At 40.3% G+C, this 21,558-nt stretch overlaps 1 protein-coding gene across 1 annotated transcript; it reads right to left on the bottom strand.

The window, feature by feature from the left end:
- Positions 1-1,414: 1,414 nt before the first annotated feature.
- Positions 1,415-21,558, bottom strand: GRPEL2 (GrpE like 2, mitochondrial). Its single transcript, XM_083351305.1, has 4 exons — positions 21,363-21,558; positions 9,191-9,347; positions 4,885-4,966; positions 1,415-3,412 (listed from the first exon to the last, which is right to left on the bottom strand). Exons 1-4 carry the CDS (start codon positions 21,452-21,454, stop codon positions 3,045-3,047), a joined length of 699 nt encoding a protein of 232 aa, XP_083207431.1. The 5' UTR covers positions 21,455-21,558; the 3' UTR covers positions 1,415-3,044.

Below are 21,558 nucleotides of genomic sequence, written 5' to 3'. Positions count from 1 at the left end.
GACAAGTGACTGTTCAGTTTCTTCTTCAAAACCTCCAGTGATGGAGCACCCACGATTTCTGAAGGCAAGCTGTTCTACTGGTTAATTGTCCTGTTAGGAACTTTCTCCTTAATTCTCTCTTTGATCAGTTAGATGTGTTTAGTTTTCCTATTTAGAAATCCATTCTTTTTTTCCTCCATCTCAGGCTCTGTCATTGTATGGTTTGGGAAGGAGAGCTAGAAATATATGCCAAAGTATGGCAAATTCACATTATATCCGGATCTATCACATCATTATGGCTGACCAAAGGATTCAGTTATTGCATTTCTTAACTTCGTCAGTCCTTTTGTTGTAGAGAAACTGGTATACTAGTATGTTTGTTAGTAAATAACCCTCCTGGGACGGCTTTCCTCCCTACTCCTGGGACTTGGTGGAGCAGTGGGCTAATGCCTCCTTAAGTAACACCAGCTGCCTGCAATCAGTGCAGGTTCGCATCCCACCAGGCTCAAGGTTGACTCAGCCTTCCATCCTTCCGAAGTAGGTAAAATGAGGACCCAGATTGTTGGGGGCAATAAGCTGACTTTGTAATAATGCCACTTGGGGTGTGTGTGAAAGCCCTAATAAGCAGGCATATACATAGAATGAAGGCTACTGCTAAGCTTGTAAGCCGCCCTGAGTCTTCGGAGAAGGGCGGGATATAAATGGAATTAAAATAAATAAATAAATAAAAATACTCCTCTGGACTAACACCAGACCAACCTATTGTATGCACAGTCATGACCATCAGTGTTTGTTCTGTCAACATCTTGCACATGAAGTGGAATTTCTTCATTCAACTTCACCCAAATGTACTTCCTATTTTATTTATTTTAATTCCATTTATATCCCGCCCTTCTCCGAAGACTCAGGGCGGCTTACAAGCTTAGCAGTAGCCTTCATTCTATGTATATGCCTGCTTATTAGGGCTTTCACACACACCCCAAGCGGTATTATTATAGTCAGCTTAATTGCCCCCAACAATCTGGGTCCTCATTTTATCTACCTCGGAAGGATGGAAGGCTGAGTCAACCTTGAGCCTGGTGGGATGCGAACCTGCACTAATTGCAGGCAGCTGGTGTTACTTAAGGAGGCATTAGCCCACTGCTCCACCAAGGCTCTTACATAATATTGGTCTTGTTCAGTCTTGAGGCCATGATTTGGCTAGCTTTATCCTATAAAACACTCAATCCTTCTAAAGGCACTACACACCCATCACAATACTATGCTGCATAAAGGTCATAGTGTTTTTTCCTCCCTTTCGAGTTAAGGATGTTCAGGTGAACAGTCTAATATGGGCTTATTCTGAGTTGAATAGCTCCATAAAGCTAGGTCCCATTTTTGTCAAAGCTCACATTCTCAGGCTTGATCATTAATTACATTAAATTTACTCAGTGATTCTGTAACTTTTATTTTTTTTTAGAAAAAGACTAAATTAAACATAAAACAGATGATATCTAATTTCTAAATTAATATTTTTCTCAGTAACATCTGCGTATTTATTATCCCAAAATTGAAAAGGGCCAATACCATCCCTTTTCATCATTGGTGATAATATGTCAAGCTGTGCTGGAAAATGGCAGCAGATTCATCTGCAGAATTATTAACAGTTCACAAATTATTCTTACACTGCTGTTCACTGGTTCATCTAATCCAGTCATTGTTAGACAGTACAGTACATAGTCCCAAAGGAAGCTCCTTCACAATATAGTTACAAGAAATTCTACAACTTGAAATATTACAAACTGATCTGCTCCATGTAAGACATGTGTTTTATACTAAGTATTGATTTTCCCTCTTTAAAATGCTACATTTAGAGGACTTTTATTGAATTAAGCCAATTTACGAAATGTGGAAAATCTTGATGGAGAATTTGTGAGGTTTTGGACTAGCTAGATCATAATGTGGAAGACCAAATTCAAAATTAATTTAGAGCAAAACAAATTAATAAATTATTTGGCTGGGCATAAGAAACTCCTGTATTACTCAGTACCCCAAAGAGTTGTTCATCTTCAAAACACACTACAGTTTTTAAGTAGCCAAACCATTCTTGTAAGATAGACAGGTATCATATCCCTGCTTTAAAAGCAGCTTCTCGAAAAGTTCAAGAAAACAAAAATTATATTTACGAATCCATTTTCACAAATAATTTAGGACTGAGAACATACTTTTACTGGCCAAGGCACTCAGGGAAATTTTGAGATGCAAAACCAAATCTAAGAAACATTCAAAAAGAAAAGTGTTGAAGCTTCAAACCACATAGACGTGGCACATACGTGCTCAGGTCACATCAAAACACAAATGTCCAAGTACAGTTAAAAACAGGTTCAGAAGGAAGGTAGTCTTGGACTTAAGTGGCTAAATGGTGCCTTCTGGAATCTTCTCCAAAACATGTTCTTGGCCAATTATAAAAGAACCACAGAGCTGTCATTGTCCATATATTTAAAGGTGAAAAATCCATTAGTCTTGTATTGCTTAAGGAGAATGTTTCAAATAATACATGAATAAAAACATAAATGGAAAAAAGAAACCAGATTGAAATAAGAATGACTCTGGGTTACTGTAAATAAAGCTCAGATAAAATGTATACCACAGATTATAAAAAAGCAAAATGGGAACAATAGCGTGATTAACAAGCAGATTAAAAATAAATCTCGGAGGAAAGAATTTTTTCAGAGAACAGGTTCCAGTTTTAGTCACTGTTGAATAGACCTATTGAAATCAATGGGATTTTACTGACTGACTTTTCTGTGCATTGTTGGAATGAATCCTACATTCCTTTTAATGCGGGCTTAAAATTAACAAAAATAAAAGTGAACACCACTCCTTACATTTGTGACACAATCGAAAAAAAATATCTTTACACAACAGGAAAAACTTGCATTCGCATTCAATAACTACATCTTGAAAGGGAAGGCCAAATTATCATGCCAATCCTGAGAGACCAGCAAATCATACCAGAGTGGCTTAATAAATAAAGCAGCAGTAATGATGTGGACAAAAGAAATAAGTTCATAGGATCCCAATTACTAAGATGCAGGTTCATCACTTTCTTGAGATTCTACTGCCACACCTACATGTGCATGTCTGATAGTGCGGCCATGAAGTTTATAACCATCCAGTGTCACTAAAGCCACAGTGCCTGGTTGCATATCTTCTGCCGGCACATGACACACTATTTCATGGTCATAGGGGTCATATCTGCCACCAATGGGGTTCATTTTTTGCAGACCGTGTTTAGTAAAGATGCTTTGTAGTTTGACTTCTATAAGAGTCAGGCCTTCACAGATCTTATTCAGGGCCAGAGCTGGGTCATTATCTTCTTCTACAACAATTTCCAAGGTTGTATTCAGGATATCTGCTACTTCTACCAGATCTCTGCAGAAACTTTGGATGCCTGCAGACACAAAGAGAGGCAAAAAATCAAGATAACAATAGTTAAGGTGGATAAAAACATTTTGGTATCTTGGATTATCTAAATAGAAGGACTTCCTGGATCTCAGGAGCAGTCGTATTTATGCTGATTCGATTTGATGCGTCCACCAAACTGTAAATCCAGACATGCTTGCATCAGTAGAATATATTTCTTTTAACCTGTAAAGAGCTGCTCAGTCACAGCAACTATCTTTTTAAAGTAGGTTTCACTCTGTTGTCATCTTCAGGTTGCTAATGAGTTAACCCAATTGTTTTACACTCCATTTTATTTAGCAATATGGAGTAATAAAATTGTATCACATAGTCTGACCCACAATCTCCAAATAATCATTTATTAAATTTATAACCTGCATTTAGAGCCTTGGTGGAGCAGTGGGCTAATGCCTCCTTAAGTAACACCAGCTGCCTGCAATGAGTGCAGGTTCACATCCCACCAAGCTCAAGGTTGACTCGGCCTTCCGTCCTTCCGAGGTAGGTAAAATGAGGACCCAGATTGTTGGGGGCAATTAAGCTGACTTTGTAATAATGCCGCTTGGGGTGTGTGTGAAAGCCCTAATAAGCAGGCATATACATAGAATGAAGGCTACTGCTAAGCTTGTAAGCCGCCCTGAGTCTTCGGAGAAAGGCGGGATATAAATGGAATTAAAATAAATAAATAAAAAAATAAAATAAAATTTCATTCTGGCACTCAGGACTGTGAACACAACACTCTCTTCTATTTTTTCATAACAACAGGCAGGTTTGTCTGAGAGAGGTTAACTGGCCCTAAGTTACCCAGTAGGCTCCCACAGTTGACAGGAAATTTGAATTTAGGCCTCTATACTTCTACTCCAATATCTTACTGTGCTGTGGTGGTGCAGTGGTTAGAATGCAGTACTGCAGGCTACTTCCTACTGGCTGCCAGCTGCCTGCAGTTTGGCAGTACGATTCTCATCCGCTCAAGATTGACTCAGCCTTCCATCCTTCCAAGGTCGCTAAAATGATGAGCCAGATTGTTGGGGGCCATATGCTGACTCTGCTGTAAAGCACTGTGAAGTGGTATATAAGTCTAAGTGCTATTGCTCTTACATTGCACTGAGATGGTGTTTTCACCGCAGCTTTAATTTTTAACCATTATGTTGCTTTACTGTGTATTTTGTTGTTTTATTTCACTTGACATTGTAAATTGTTGTGTGATAAATATTAGGAATCACATTAAGTATGGAGAATCTAAACTAGTGGAATCTTTTTTTTTGTCTTCAGGTTTATGCTGAAGTTAAAACATTGCTGGACTCCTTCAATGAACAGAAGAGGTGCTGGACTCATGTGAGGTCCAAAGCATTTCTTAGGAATGATTTTTCAATACACGCACAGTCGTAAGAAATACTACTGAAGATACATAAAGCCAGCACTGCATTAAGGTCTGGCACAACACTGGCATGTCTGTTTACTTACCAAAAATCTTAGCATCCTCAACAAACTTTTGTGTTCTACGCCTGACATTTTCAGAATCCATTAGGGCTCTTTGATATCGTTCCTACATTCAGAGGAAGAAGCAGAATCAGGCAAAAGAATTCTAATCCAAGTTAACAGAGAATGAGTTCTCCATATTGCTGCAAATAATATCTAATGCAGCTTGGTCAGACAGCTTATTCATACAGTAGGCAATAGATTTGTTAATTATTGGGGTAGACTGGTACAAAGCCATGTTAGTAAATATTATCTTGATATCTATTTGCCCTACAATTTCCACTTCTTCTGGCGGCATATGCCACCTGGCATTTACAAAACTGACAGCTTAATTCCTAGATAGGGAATGCATGGCCCTGAATTAAACGGGATCCTCCTGAGAAGAGATGCTTATTTTAGCATATAACAAAAGAATATATTCCCCACAATTCCTCTTTCTCTAGGTTTCACCCCCATAACCGCTCCTTCTCCAGGCTTCAGCTCTTTTTAAAACTGTAGCTGAGTTTCGTAAACTAAAAATAGAGCAAAAACCTCTCAAGAAAGGCCACAATCTGCAAGAAGCTGAAAAATAAATAAATCCAGGCAAGCGAGAAGGGACCTTTAGCATCAAGCATTAGGTTGTCTTAGGAAACAAGCAACAAGCTCAGCTAGAAATTCTGCATGAGGTGAATTATTTTGATTGGGTAGTATATTTTTTTAATTTATTTTCTCTGGTGTTTATTTCTTTGCACAAGTTCCGTAATTCTGTGTTGTTTGCAATTTGGACCCTCTTTGTAGCGGTTAGCGGCCCTAAATAGGAGAACAGCATCACCTTTGCTACAAAGTTCCTCCTAAGTTTCCATATGAGATTTGAACTTCTTCCCTTCCCTTCTTCCTTTACTCTTAACTGCCCATCTCCCTCAGAGAGGAGCTCTGGGCAAGTTTGCCATTCATTTGCCACTGAATGCTTCCTTCTGACTGTCTAAAGAATTTTTATTTCTCTTTTGCTGTTTTTCTTTCACAACAAGGCTTAATTTTTAATTATCACTTACAAGATCTCCTAAACCAGGGGTAGGCAACCTCGGCTCTTTTATGACTCGTGGACTTCAACTCCCAGAATTCCTGAGTCAGCATAGCTGGCTCAGGAATTCTGGGAGTTGAAGTCCACGAGTCATAAAAGAGCCGAGGTTGCCTACCCCTGTCCTAAACCAAAGGACAGAGAAGGAAAAGTTAATTTGAGCCCCATAGCTCCAATACTTTAGAGGCAGCAAGTAACGATACAGAAATTATTTCTTTTTTTTTCTCCTTTAAATTTGCCAGAAAATAATACAAGGGTGTGGGGTCACTATGTCTTTTGCATGTTGGGGATGTGGGGGGTGGCCCTAGATGAAGCACTCCCTGGAAGATATGGGGTGGCAGCATGAATCACCAATCACCATACTAAGGTTGAATTGGACTGCAGTGTGTACTGTAGATCTGAAGGAGGCTTGGAGGAGGTGGTTAAATCTTCCTACTTTTTATCCTATGGGCTTAGCCTTACCATTATAATCATACACGAGAAATAGGTTAAAAAAAGGACCATTTAAGAGACCCCAATCTTATAGAAGAATGGACTCTTAAAGTTTCTGACCTGGCGGAAATGGCAAAGATTTCTGCTTATTTGAAAGATCATTCGCAAGAACGTTATATTATGGAGTGGAAAAAGTGGATTGATTATATCCAGAACAAATATGGGACTAAAAAGTTTCACTTAGCATTTGAATAAGTTTTTTTTTCTTTTTTTAATGTAATATTAGTACTGTTTGTAGTCATTTCATATGAGCTAGAGTGCGATAGACTCAATAGTTTATTGTTGTTAGCATATGGTTGTTTATGATTGTTTTCTGCTTTTATACCTTGTATTTAGCTCTGGGAAGTCGGGGAGGGGGGAAGGGGGGGAGGGCTAGGAAGGGGTGGGCGGAGGGAGGGTGGGGGGAGGGATTGTTAAAGACAAAATGTATTGTAAAACTTTTCAATAAAAAAAAATAAAAAAGAGACCCCAATCAGTGGGTCCTTGAAGTCAAATAAGTAAAATTTCTAAGTTTTAATATTTAACACAGTAAATATTATTAGGTATGAACCATATAAACCTAGGCTTTGGGGGGCGGCTCAGTTATTTTTAAAAATATAAATGGGTCCTGAGAAAACCACTGACATAGATCATCATTCAACTGTTATGCAATACAACAGCAATAACAAAATTGGAAAAATGAGAAAACGGGGCTCTTACATAAATTGTTTCTTACAACTGTGATACAAGGCGTGCCAGAAGAAAACATTATTGCCAAGTTAATAGACAGCAAAGTTATTTAAAAGCTATTTCAGCAGCCTCAGCAAATAGCATGGGTGGGTGATCTAGAAAGCTAAGCAGAGTTGAGAACTCCACTTGTGTGCGCCAAGAAAAGGGGTAAGGATGGAGAGAGCGAAAAATAAAATAAAACAAAAGTTCCAAAAGGCAGTTCTTCTTCATCACGTCAAGAAACTTGCTTGGAAGTATCCTGTAAGTGTCCAGGAGTCAAGCTTTAAACTCTGCAGACTTCTTCCTCACTTGCTGCCCAAAAACAGTAGTTGGACTTACCATGGAGTAAGTCACTGGAAGATGGCCAGGACAAGAAAAGGTTAACTCCGCCTCTTCTAGCTAGAAGCTGGACTTAAGACTTCTTGTCCCATGAAGGAAATTTCTTCCCTTCAGTCACATGTATTGACTTCCGCTGAGTATGGTTCAATTCTTCCTTTACTGTATATTCCACTATATTGTTAAGACACATGAAGATGGAAGAATGTGTAACTGTTAGTGAAAGACAAATAGCTCATATCCTAACCCTGCTTAGTTTCCTAATCCTCTTCTATATAGGGTGGGATTTGTCAGTTCCATCTTCCAGTGACCAGAGAGATACACCAGAGAAAACTCAACTACTATTCTTGCTCATTGGAGACAGTTTACAGAAAAATGACATACTACAGCAGTATTCCCAATAACAATTTAGCATCAAATAAATTGAATGTATTTATTTTATAATGTTCCACTTGTTCCACCTGGATAGCTGTGTCTTTTACAGAATTGCTATGAAGGAAGGAAAGGCTGTCTCTTGCCGGTTGTATACACCACAGCAATGTGTTTTCCAACTTGAATGCCAAATGTAGAGTGAGAAATTTTGTATGAGATAAAGGTGGTAGTATTTTTGTTCTCCACCATATAATTAGTAGATTCTTAAGAACTCTGCATCTATTTAGTCTGAGCTATTTTGTTTTATAGGCTTGGCTGGATTTGGAATGATTTTGAGAAGTACAATTTTTTAGTGCATAATGTAATCTGAGAACTGATATTCAGAACGATGGAAAAATCTAGCTATAGATTACTTGGGTCATGAAACACATGGATAACCAAGGGTGTCCTTAACTTCCCAACCTGCAAAGCAGAGAGAAAAGGCCTTCTTCTAGATAAGCAGTGGCCTTTGCTCATCCAAAAAACAGTTTAAGCAGATGCCTGTCTTTGCAGCATAACCCTCTCTACAATCTCTCCAACTACTCTCTCTTGGATCTCTTAGTATCCTTCATCTCTCCCACTAGCATCCTGGTGGAGTAAAATAGTTATCAAATGGGTTCATTCCTACTGTGGAATGAGAAGCCGGACATAGCCAAACTGATCTTTGGCTATTTTATTTGGAACAATGTATTTATAATTCATGTTCAATTTCAGAAGCAGCACTATTAAGCTTTAGTCAATGACAAATGTTCTATATCCATGGTGGAGAACCTATGGCACGCATGGCACAGGTGGCACGCAGAGCCCTCTCCGTTGGCACACACGCCCTCACCCCAGTCTTAGGCCTTCAGCTGGGTTTTATAAAATATTTTCGCTTTTGGCCCGTGCCGCCATGTGCAAAAAAAAAAGGTTCAATCAATCAATCAATTTCAACTTCTTGCAGGAAAAAAAAAGATCTCACAAAGTTGGAATTGATTGAACTTTTTAGTCCCACCCAGTCTGCTATTACCATCGCAGCCACACCCACCCAATGGGCCACGCCCACCCAATGGGCCACACCCACCCAATGGGCCACGCCCACCCGGCACCCTACAATACATAAATGGGTTTTGGGTTGCAGTTTGGGCACTCAGTCTCTAAAAGGTTCACCCTCACTGTTCTATATGGTTCCATGAATTACAAAAAATACTTTATATAAGTTATAGGGCTGAATCTTTTAAGAAAATGCACAGAAATTTAGACGTGCAGTCCCTTATTCAGGATATCAAACTCAAAAAAGTTACTTACTGTTAAGACGCGGAGTTGTTCTTCTAGCTTGATGGTCTTATGCTCTAAATTTTCCCCCCTCGAGATCTGTCTAGGTTCATTCTGAGGATCTTCTGGGCCACAATCATCCCCTGTGCTCTTTTGTTGTGCAGCGGTACTGAAGGCGAAAAGCAAACCTCTGAAACAACACAAAGACCAAATAATGTAGAGAAACATACTTTTGCAAAAAGCCTTTCCATTTCATCTTTATTTTAAAAATAAAGATTCACTTATTAACTGGGGTGGCTGCAAAGCTTTTGGATTGTATCAAGGAATCTAGCCTTAGCATTGTACTACAAGTTAAGGATATTTTTGTTTACTCTTTTGCCAATCTAAAAAGGACTTATTCACAGAATTAGATTAAAAAATGAATAGCTAGGCACATGCAACTTAGTCTGGAAACTTGACTCAGGTTTTCCTTGTTTACAGATAGTACTCCATGATTATCGAAGGACATTAACTACTATGATAGTTTTTGCTTTCAGTAAGGAAAACTCAGTTTTGCCACTGTTTCTTTGTGTGTAGAACCACACATGCAGTAATGAATAGGCTCTGAATCCTTTTCATTATCAGCTGCAGCAACGTGGGAATCCTTATGATAAATAGTCACATGGGCATTTAATTAGATGTGGTAATGTTATTTGGAATTCTAATTTCAGTTTCCTCAATGATCCTTTAGATGCTTAGATATTGCAATTCAGCTAATGGTAACTGGGTGGGGCAACTGTTTTTTTAAACCCATTGACAAGTTATGCTAATAATTTGGACAATAAGGATAGCAGCAAGTGAGCTTGTGGAGCCAGACATTAATTAATAAGAATGCAATGTGGAATGTAGTTCAGACTTCCAGCCAATCTCTCCCAGCCTACAAAATCCTTAGCTTTTAGGATTTTGTTAATTTTATTTCTCTTCCCCAGCCAATTTTTAAAGGGAAAAACAAACAAAAAGCATTAGTAAAGGTTATATTCCACACTCCCTCCTCCCCATTACACATATACACAGTTATACTTCCACCTGCTGCTAACACTTTACTATTAAATAAAAATTTCCTCAAAGCAGAGGCCTTTCAGATAGTCATTCATATCCTTATCATCTCATGACTGGATTATTGCAATGTACTCCACATTGGGCTACCTATGAAGACCATCCAGGAGCTACAACAAGTTCAAAATGCAGCTATGTAAGCAGCAACCCGTAAAGTTGCATTGGTTGCCTGCTTGCTTCCATGTGCAATTTAAGGTGCTGGCTATCACCTATAATGTCCTTCAAAACATAGGGCCTGGTTGTCTCAAAGTCTGCCTATCTCCAATTATTTGTGCCTGCTAGAGTACATTCTGGCAGTGGATGTGCTCCAGGTTCATTTAAGCATGCTCATTGTGTGGCCCAAGAAAGTGTGTCTTCTCTATTGCTACCCCCGCCTTCTACAACAGAACCCCAATATATATATCTCCCAGAAGAAGGAAGCTAAAGCCACCAGCCTGATGATGACGGATGGGATTCCGTTGAAACGTTGCGCCTACACCTTTAGTTCTACGCGGGGAAAAACCCGAAAAACCAAGATATATATATATATATATATATATATATATATATATATATATATATATATATATATGTGTGTGTGTGTGTGTGTGTGTGTGTGTGTGTGTGTGTGTGTGTATGTATGTATGTATATGGATATGGTTATAGATATGGATATGCATACGTATATGCAGTGCTTTTTTTGTAAAAGAAAAAGGTGCCGGAACTCACACATGTCATACAACCCGCCTTGCCTACGCTACAAGGTTCCATCCAAAAAAGGTGCCAGAACTCCGTTCTGAGCGTTCTATGAGAAAAAAAGCCCTGTGTATATGTATATGTGTGTGTGTGTGTATTTACTGTCAAGAAGTCCTGTATGACATCATGCAATGCATTGTAAAGTTAGTTTTTTAAAAATTATATATATATGTAAGTGACTCTTAGAAAACGTTTTGGCATTTCCTTTCAGTTCTTGAGGGGGTTTTTAGGAAAGGAACTGCCAAAGATTTCCCTAAGAGTCACTTACATATGTATATAATTTACATATCAAGTATGCAATTATATACTCATTTAATACAGGTAATTCTTCTTTAATGCCTGCCTCATACAGCGACTGTAGTTACAGTGGTGGTGACAAATTAATTTTGTGACCAATTCTTGCAAAGGAAAGCTGAAGTAAGATCATAAGCACAGTTGCAATTTCACTTGCTTTGCTTAACAACTGAGTTGCCAATCCCAATTGTAGTTGCTAAATGAAGACCGCTTGTGCATGAATAAATCTCCATGGACAGAAGAGGAATTTTCTTTTGAGATATACAAACAAAGGTGATATATTTTGCTAAAAGAAAAGTTATAATTTAGCATAGGGGGGTGTACACTGCATGGCCCATGGGCTGCATGTGGTCCTGGACAGCTAGAAATGCATTCCCACAAGATCGTAAATTTTAACATTTTATAATTATATGCAGCCTAAGATAATTCTTCACTCAATGCGGTACAGATAAGTCAAAAGGTTGGACAGGTCTAACTTAATAGATGCTTGGTCTCATGCCATATAATAAACTGCAATGGGAGTTTACCACCAGGGAGTATTTTGCCTTTTATTTTTTTCCTGCTTTTTCCAGAAGCATATTTTAATTCATAATTAATGAAAACTAGTTAAATCAACTAAAATCTTAAACTTGACAAATTAACAGATAAGTAGGATTCCCGATCCCTTGAATTATCTTAATTCTTAGCACAAAGGCCCCCTTCTCAGCCGTCTCATTTGAAGGAAGGCATAAAAGCTGGAGGACCGTATGTGCAAGCCACATTTCGTCTCCACAGGTTCAGGCAAACACCTGAATGAGGCTTAGATTAGTGAGGCAGCCACTTATCTTTATCTTTATTAGACTTATATACCGCCCTTCTCCGTAGGACTCAGGGCGGTTCACAAGGGTTTTAAAATAACAATACAACAATTACAAAAATTAAGAACAGTTAAAATGATGACATTTTAACTTACGGGAGCACCTGCTGCCAGCATCGACTTCCCTTCGTCCAGTGCGCTCCCACAGAGAGGGCCTCCTTAGGGTGCCGTCGGTCAAAGAGTGTCGACTGGTGGCCCCCAGGGGGAGGGCATTCTCTGTGGGCGCGCCAGACCATTGGAACCGTTTACCGGTGGAGCTCCGGACAGCTCCCGACCTTCGCTCCTTCCGACGTGACCTAAAAACATACTTATTTGAACAGGCCGGCCTGGTCTGATGGGTTTGGTTTTTTTTAATATTAACTGTATTAATTTTATTGGAATTGGGCTGTATTATTTAATTCTTTTTTAACTTTTCTATGTTGTATTTTTACTTTGCCCTGTACACCGCCCTGAGTCCTTCGGGAGAAGGGCGGTATAGAAATTAAATTATTATTATTATTATTATTATTATTATTATTATTATTATTATTATTATTACTATTATTATTATTATTATTACTATTATTATTATTATTATTATGACCTTGAATAAATATAAAAAATATAAAACCCCAATTAAAATCCAAGTAAAACCCCAATTAATACTCTCAGTCCAGGCCAAAAAGCTCAAAGAGCCAAGTCTTCAGGTCCCGACACAAGCTTAAAATAAGTTCACAAACATTCAGAACAGCTCATCAATCTCCTCTCTGAAACAAGCTGCCCTTTAAATGCTTACATTTTCTCGCTGGCTGTTTATATCTGAACATAACTGCACATGCTGTTTATTGCGTGACAGCGACTATGAATGAGCCGTTGCCAAAAACTTACTTAAAGCAAATTACTGTCTAGACATGCACTCTTATCAGCTCAGCAAATTCTGCAGTGCAACACATACCTGCTTAATTTATAACACTTCTTGCTTTTTTCAAATTAGCAATCTTCTTCAGTCTTTAGGGCCAGATCCTAAAAATACTTAATGAATGAATGAACCTTTATTGTCAAAGTACAACCATGTATACATTGAGATTGGCCTCCCTTCGTGCCCCCACCCCCAACTTACAGTGACACAAACCCTCCATCTTATTACACCATGTGAGCTAATTGCACAATGCACCAGCCTCGCAAGTCAATTATGCATAAAGTTTATAAAATTATTTCCCATTCAAAAGCCTAACAGCCCATGGATAAAAACTGTTCTTCAGCCTGTTGGTACGGCTGGCTATACTCCTATATCTCCTACCCGATGGTAGGAGAGTAAAGAGATACCGTCCAAGGTGTGAGTCATCCCTGAGAATTTTCCTCACTCTTCCAAGGCAACGAGCCCTGGCGATGTCATCCAGTGGTGTCAGGGGACAGCCCACAATGTCTTGTGCTGTGCTCACCACCCTCTGTAATACTTTCCTGTCCGTGGCTGTCAGACCAGCATACCAAACCACAATACCATACAAGAGGACGCTCTCTACAGGGAGTGCAGAATTATTAGGCAAGTTGTATTTTTGAGGATTAATTTTATTATTGAACAACAACCATGTTCTCAATGAACCCAAAAAACTCATTAACATCAAAGCTGAATATTTTTGGAAGTAGTTTTTAGTTTGTTTTTAGTTATAGCTATTTTAGGGGGATATCTGTGTGTGCAGGTGACTATTACTGTGCATAATTATTAGGCAACTTAACAAAAAACAAATATATACCCATTTCAATTATTTATTTTTACCAGTGAAACCAATATAACATCTCAACATTCACAAATATACATTTCTGACATTCAAAAACATAACAAAAACAAATCAGTGACCAATATAGCCACCTTTCTTTGCAAGGACACTCAAAAGCCTGCCATCCATGGATTCTGTCAGTGTTTTGATCTGTTCACCATCAACATTGCGTGCAGCAGCAACCACAGCCTCCCAGACACTGTTCAGAGAGGTGTACTGTTTTCCCTCCTTGTAAATCTCACATTTGATGATGGACCACAGGTTCTCAATGGGGTTCAGATCAGGTGAACAAGGAGGCCATGTCATTAGATTTCCTGCTTTTATACCCTTTCTTGCCAGCCACGCTGTGGAGTACTTGGACGCGTGTGATGGAGCATTGTCCTGCATGAAAATCATGTTTTTCTTGAAGGATGCAGACTTCTTCCTGTACCACTGCTTGAAGAAGGTGTCTTCCAGAAACTGGCAGTAGGACTGGGAGTTGAGCTTGACTCCATCCTCAACCCGAAAAGGCCCCACAAGCTCATCTTTGATGATACCAGCCCAAACCAGTACTCCACCTCCACCTTGCTGGCGTCTGAGTCGGACTGGAGCTCTCTGCCCTTTACCAATCCAGCCACGGGCCCATCCATCTGGCCCATCAAGACTCACTCTCATTTCATCAGTCCATAAAACCTTAGAAAAATCAGTCTTGAGATATTTCTTGGCCCAGTCTTGACGTTTCAGCTTGTGTGTCTTGTTCAGTGGTGGTCGTCTTTCAGCCTTTCTTACCTTGGCCATGTCTCTGAGTATTGCACACCTTGTGCTTTTGGGCACTCCAGTGATGTTGCAGCTCTGAAATATGGCCAAACTGGTGGCAAGTGGCATCTTGGCAGCTGCACGCTTGACTTTTCTCAGTTCATGGGCAGTTATTTTGCGCCTTGGTTTCTCCACACGCTTCTTGTGACCCTGTTGACTATTTTGAATGAAACGCTTGATTGTTCGATGATCACGCTTCAGAAGCTTTGCAATTTTAAGAGTGCTGCATCCCTCTGCAAGATATCTCACTATTTTTGACTTTTCTGAGCCTGTCAAGTCCTTCTTTTGACCCATTTTGCCAAAGGAAAGGAAGTTGCCTAATAATTATGCACACCTGATACAGGGTGTTGATGTCATTAGACCACACCCCTTCTCATTACAGAGATGCACATCACCTAATATGCTTAATTGGTAGTAGGCTTTCGAGCCTATACAGCTTGGAGTAAGACAACATGCATAAAGAGGATGATGTGGTCAAAATACTCATTTGCCTAATAATTCTGCACTCCCTGTATAGTAGACCGGTAAAAGAGGGTCATAAGCCGTTGTTCTAACCTGTTCTTCCGCAAGACCCTGAGAAAGTGAAGTCTCTGTTGGGCCTTTCTGGCCACCTGGGTTGTGTTAACTTTCCAGGTCTGATCTTCGCAGAGGTAGACTCCCAGAAATTTAAAGGAGGAAACTCTCTCCACACAGTCCTCCCCGATGTAAAGTGGGGCAGGTTCCTCCTTTTTCTTCCAGAAGTCTAGCACCATCTCTTTCGTCTTACTGATGTACAGGTGCAAGTTGTTGTTACAACACCATATGGATAGTTATTGTACCTCCACCCTGTATGCTGTCTCATCCCCACCTGTAATAAGAACCACCACGGTAGTATCGTCTGCAAACTTAATTATCGCAGTGGATGGGTCGGATGACACACAGTCATATGTGTACAAAGAGTACAGGTAGGGGCTAAGCACGCAGTCCTGTGGCGAGCTGGTGCAAAGCTTCAGGGAGGTGGACAAAGCAGACCCGACCCTCACTGTTTGTAACCAGTCCCTAAGAAAGTCTTGAATCCAATCGCAGATAGAGGGGGAAAATTTCAAGTCAGTCAGCTTCTTGATGAGAATGCTCGGCAAAATGGTGTTGAAAGCTGAGCTATAATCAACAAAAAGCATCCTGACATAGCTTCCAGGTTTCTCAAGATGACTTGCTACAGAGTGTAAAGCAGTAGCTATGGCATCGTCTGTCGACCTATTCCCCCTGTAGGCAAATTGATGTTTATATATACATAAAAGAGCTGTCCTGTGTCTTTACCTGGTCATATGTATCAGGAGCTAGAAAAACCTGTCTAAATGGTGACATATTCAAGTTGCATTACTTATCTGAGCCTTGGGTGTGAACCATAGTTACAAGAAAAGAAGGAAGGAAGGAAGGCAATTCTTAAGGGACTTGCCTGACTGACAACAGCAAGAGGAGGACCACTGTTTTCAACTGAGTCTGAAAAATTACTTTGTCAGAGTAACAAGTCAGATATTCCAAAACATTAAATCACAGTGAGCACTCTTGTGTTTTTAATTACCACAGCACTTCCAATTCTAGAACAGATTCCTGTACAGTGCTGTGCTCTGTGTGATGAGGCTATCGTTAAAAAGAATACAAAAGCTTCCATTGATTCAATAGGGTTAGTTCTGACTGGATGCTTCTAAGTATTAGCAAACCATTTAATGTAGGGTTCAATAGAGGATGGTGAATTTTTGATCTTCTGAATTTTAAAAATCCAAGTTGGAAATCTCAACAGTTGATTCCTTCTGTATGAGTCTGCCCAGGAATTGTTTGTTCTAGAAGCCCTGCTTCAAGCATTCTGCTATCAGACAGACAATGGGAATGAGTAACTGGCAGAAAGCCTTTTAATTTGACCAGTAATCATCTCCAAGAGATAATATATTTGATACACTGGGGTGAACATCCTCAGTAAAATTGAACAACGTACCCTCAGAATGGTGTTGAAATCTAAGTTACTGGGGAATGGACATGTCTTTTGTAACATAGATATTTGCACAGTTGACATAAGTCTATCACATGCTAGGTATTTGACAATCCTTTACTAAGTTCAAAAAGGAAGTTCAATGTTTAACTATAGAATTTGCTGTAAAATCATTTACTTACATATAGGATAATTAGTTTGCTTTTTTGCTACTTTGGTTTATTCATCTGTGTGTCCAAGTATTTATCCCTCAAATATGTATAGTCACCCATCAAACAAACCACAACTCTAGGCAGCACACAACAATTGGATAACAACACTGATAAAAACAAGAAATATAAAATCCAGATTAAAAAATATTACCATAAAAGCAAATAAATAACATTGCTCAAAGAGAGGATAAGAAAAGTCTCTTAGCAATGGAGGCACCTAAACATATCTCCAGGTCTCTGGAAGCCCCAGGCCTGATGACATAGCCTGTTCTTGAGGGATTTTGGGAATGTCAAAAGGGATGGACCTAATCTAATTATCAGGAAGAGGGAAGAATACTCCATAAGACAGGAATCATGGCAGAGAAGACACATATACATATACTGCGTGTGTACATACATGGGATTTTCCCCATTTGTAATTAACAATGACACAAACATGTCCCTACACATTTTTTTTGGCATGGCTCAATGATCTTGCCTTTATTTAGTCCTTGGCCCATGAGCTAGACAGGCCTTATTTATCCATAGCAGCATGTTCATCTTATTTTAATATCATTTAAAGACATCAAAATGTTTAAAATCTGCTAAGTTTTATGTCTGGTGGGAGCTCAGGTGAAACAGAGGGGACAGAGGCAGGAAAAGGATCAGCAAATTTCATGCCAGTATAATATTGTTGTAGATAATTGGATGGCACTATAACTCAGCACTCAACAAAAGCCCCTAAAAATTGTTTTCTCATTTATAAATTATGCTCTACATTAATATGCACAGCTTGCTTACCAGTAATAGTTGGTATTGCAGAACAATGGAGATGGTGAAAAATATAGTGTGTCTTAACCTACCTGAACAAACTCAACAACTATTCCAAAGATTTAAGCCCAACTATTGGAACTTTTTAAAACTCATGTTGATCATCGACAGTATTTTAAATGTTTTGATTGTGAACTTGGGTTTCAAAACTATTTCAGAGATCTATGTTACTATTTCCAGCCTGAATCCTGATATTCTAGCCCCACCCCCTACTTTATCACTGTATTAAGACCATTTGCAATCAGAAGTGTTTTGCCTTCAGAGAACATATAAAATAAATGTATATTATTAATACTATTCAACAAAAATATATACTCTACACAAAATAAAACATGTTCTTATTCAGTGTTAAGCACACTCCCACAATATAATCAAATAATTCATCAAAAACTCCTACTCTCGTTTTTACAGTATAGCTATTTAAGTTTCTGAATAAATGTTCAACTGGCTGAAAGCTTTGTCCCTGTTATCTAAAAATTAAATCATAGCAACTGGACCAAACTTGGTTAATTTGAGATGTTTTGTTGCTCATCCAACCAAGCAAATTGATCAGTCAAAGCAAAGTTAGGCAGAGAGTCATTGGAATGTACCAGTTCTTGCCAGACCAACTTCAGGGGTTTCTTCCCAAATTGCTTTGCTTTGCATGATGAAGTTGCTCAGAAGTTTGATCCAGTTGCCATGATTCAACCTTTAGATACCTTTGGCCTGGATGAGTCTTCATTGAGACTTTTGTCCATGTTATTCTAATATTAGTACCAATGAAATTAAGTGTCATTTTAAATATTTATGTTAATCAATTAATTTTAACTTTCAAGTATACAGTTAAAGAGAAACCACAGACTGGAATAGCAACAAAAGAGATTAGAAGGTTCTATGAAGAGTATCATAATGGCTGCTCTAACCAGCATATTCAGAGCATTTGCCTGCAAACCACTCATTTGGAGATCAATGTTACCTTTGTATCATGGAGTAGCTATACCTCCCAAGATATTTCTGAGCGTATTAATCCTAATAGTATACCTCCAGGAGTTGTCTTCTGGGTGAGATTCAAGGTGCTGGTAATGACCTTTAAAGCCCTACATGGCATGGGTCCGGAGTACCTTAGGGAGCACCTGCGGCCGGCATCAACTTCCCTCCGCCCAGTGCGCTCCCACAGAGAGAGCCTCCTCAGGGTGCCACCGGTCAGAGAATGCCGTCTGGCGGCCCCCAGGGGGAGGTCCTTCTCTGTGGGTTCGCCGGATTTCTGGAACCGTTTACCGGTTGAGCTCCGGATGGCGCCCAACCTTCGCTCCTTCCGACGGGATCTTAAGACCTACTTGTTTGAACAAGCCGGCCTGGCCTGATGGGTTTTGGGTTTTATTACTGCTTTTAATGTATTTTAACTTGTTTTAATGTATTGGGCACTTTAATTTTTTCTTAATTTTTGTATTCTTGTATTGGTATTTATTGCCGTGTTCACCGCCCTGAGTCCTTCGGGAGAAGGGCGGTATACAAATAAAATTATTATTATTATTATTATTATTATTATTATTATTATTATTATTATTATTAAATCTACCCCAACACATATGGGTGACATACAATAGAATTAGAACTTCTCTGTATAAATGGGGAAAGACACCTTCGGCACAATGTGATTGCGGGGCTCGACAGACTATCCAACATATAGTGAGGGAATGCACTAATAGAAGATACCCAGGAGATTTTAAGGACTTCCTCTGCGTAACTACTGACTGGATCTCCAAACTCAACATTAAACTCTGAAATGTTATTTCTGTTTTCCTCTTAGGTTTTATAATTGCTTCTTTTTTTAAAAAAAATTGTTTTAGCAATTAAGCTGACTTTGTAATAATGCCGCTTGGGGTGTGTGTGAAAACCCTAATAAGCAGGCATATACATAGAATGAAGGCCACTGCTAAGCTTGTAAGCCGCCCTGAGTCTTTGGAGAAGGGCGGGATATAAATGGAATTAAAATAAAAAATAAATAGTAAAACTTGTAAATATGAAGTGCTTTTAATTCTGTGTGTGACCAGCCATACACGCTAAATAAATAAATTTGTATCACAAGGATAAGCTTAAGTCTTTTACATACTATACCTTCACATAACAGGTTTAATGTTTAATATTAAGATTGCGTTTGGTTTGTGAGCTGCTCAGAAAACCTGGAAGCAGCTTGAAGACATGAGGTAGAAAAACTCCACAGCCTCTGTCTTTTCATTGAGAAATCTCTTCCTCCCCCACCCCAAGTCGATCCTCCCCCTCCCCTCCCCTCCCCAATCTCTTCTGCAGGGAATTCTCCGGCTTTCTAGCAGTTTCTGAGATAAAATGCCAGAAGTGGTGGAGGAGGTAAACGTGGCAATTGGGGGGGGGGGCTCTAAACTATTAGCTCGTTTAAAGCGTGCCGGGAGAAAGAAACAAGCCTGTGCGGAGGGAGAAGGTAGAGAAAGAAAGGCGACACAAGACCACGTGGGGCGGGAAGAGTGGATTTCAGATTTCTGGCTCGTAAACTGCAGGGAGTCACGCGCAACGAACCTCGCCTCTCCCCACCCACACGGAACAAAATGGCTCTTTCACCCGATTGAACAAGAGGCTGTGGAGTTTTTCTACCACATGTCTTCAAGCTGCTTCCAAGTTTTCTGAGCAGCTCACAAACCAAACACAATCTTAATATTAAACATTAAACCTGTTATGTGAAGGTATAGTACAGGGGTCTTCAAACTTGGCCCTTTTAGGACTTGTGGACTTCAACTCCCAGAATTCCTCAGCCAGCAAAGCTGGCTGAGGAATTCTGGGAGTTGAAGTCCACAAGTCCTAAAAGGGCCAAGTTTGAAGACCCCTGCCCTAAGATGGCCTTTCTTGAGATGGATGCGAAGATCGGCGGGTCGCTAGCTTTTAAAGAGCAAGGCTGTGCTCCGTCCCTCTTGTTCAATCGGGTGAAAGAGCCATTTTGTTCAGTGTGGGTGGGGAGAGGCGAGGTTCGTTTCGCTTTGCTGGCTGAGGAATTCTGGGAGTTGAAGTCCACAAGTCCTAAAAGGGCCAAGTTTGAAGACCCCTGATCTTGGGAGTTGCAGCAGCATTTCAGCGCCCTCCCCCCCCAAACGACTCAGATCCACCTGCATTTCCCCCCCCTTTCTCTGTAGAGGAGGAGGAGGAGGAGGAGGAGGAGAGGAGGAGGAGGAAACTCAAGACAAGTGACCCCAAATTCTCGGGATGGGGCCGCTTTTTTGCAAAAAAGATGCAGCCGGGAGCCAGGACGCGCCCGTCCTCCCCCCACCCTCCTCTTAGCGCTGAAGGCTGGATGCCATTCCTGAGCACAGGCGGGAAAAAAACCACAGCGGGGGAAATCTGGGAGGCATGGCCTGGCGTTTCTCCCGAGAGCCGCAGCGGGGTGGGCATCCAAGGGGAAGCGATTGAAATCGAAACAATCCTCCTCCCAGGGAGCCTCGCTCCGGAGACCCCGTCTGCAAATAAGCACGCCAACAGAGCTGCGCGCCCGCCCCGTCCGCGACCTCAGGCGCGCCGCCTTCGAACCAGCGCTCGGCAAGAAAAAAGCGACTAGCTTTATTTAGCCCGTCCGTCCCGGCGCGAAAGCCCGCCGCGGTGGAGGAGGAGGAGGAGGAGGAGGAGGAGAACCGGGTCGGAAAGCTAACGTCCATTGATAAAAGAATGACTTGGGCCCCCTTACCTGTTGGAGTGGAACGGAGGGTAATTCAAGGGGAGCCAAAAAGGGCTCAAGCAACGCCGCGCCGCTCGCACAGACCTGCCCGCTGCTGCCATTGCCGTCCCCTCCCGTCAGACTGAACAAAAAAACAAGAACGGACCGCGGCTTTCCAGACGCTCACGGGAGAAAAATGAGAACAAATCGAACGACTACAACAACC

Source organism: Vipera ursinii (genome assembly GCF_947247035.1).
Source record: "Vipera ursinii genome assembly, chromosome: 2".
In the NCBI taxonomy this organism is placed as follows: domain Eukaryota; kingdom Metazoa; phylum Chordata; class Lepidosauria; order Squamata; family Viperidae; genus Vipera; species Vipera ursinii.
The sequence above is the reverse complement of the archived record's forward strand: the minus strand, read 5'-3'. Positions and strand labels throughout refer to the sequence as shown.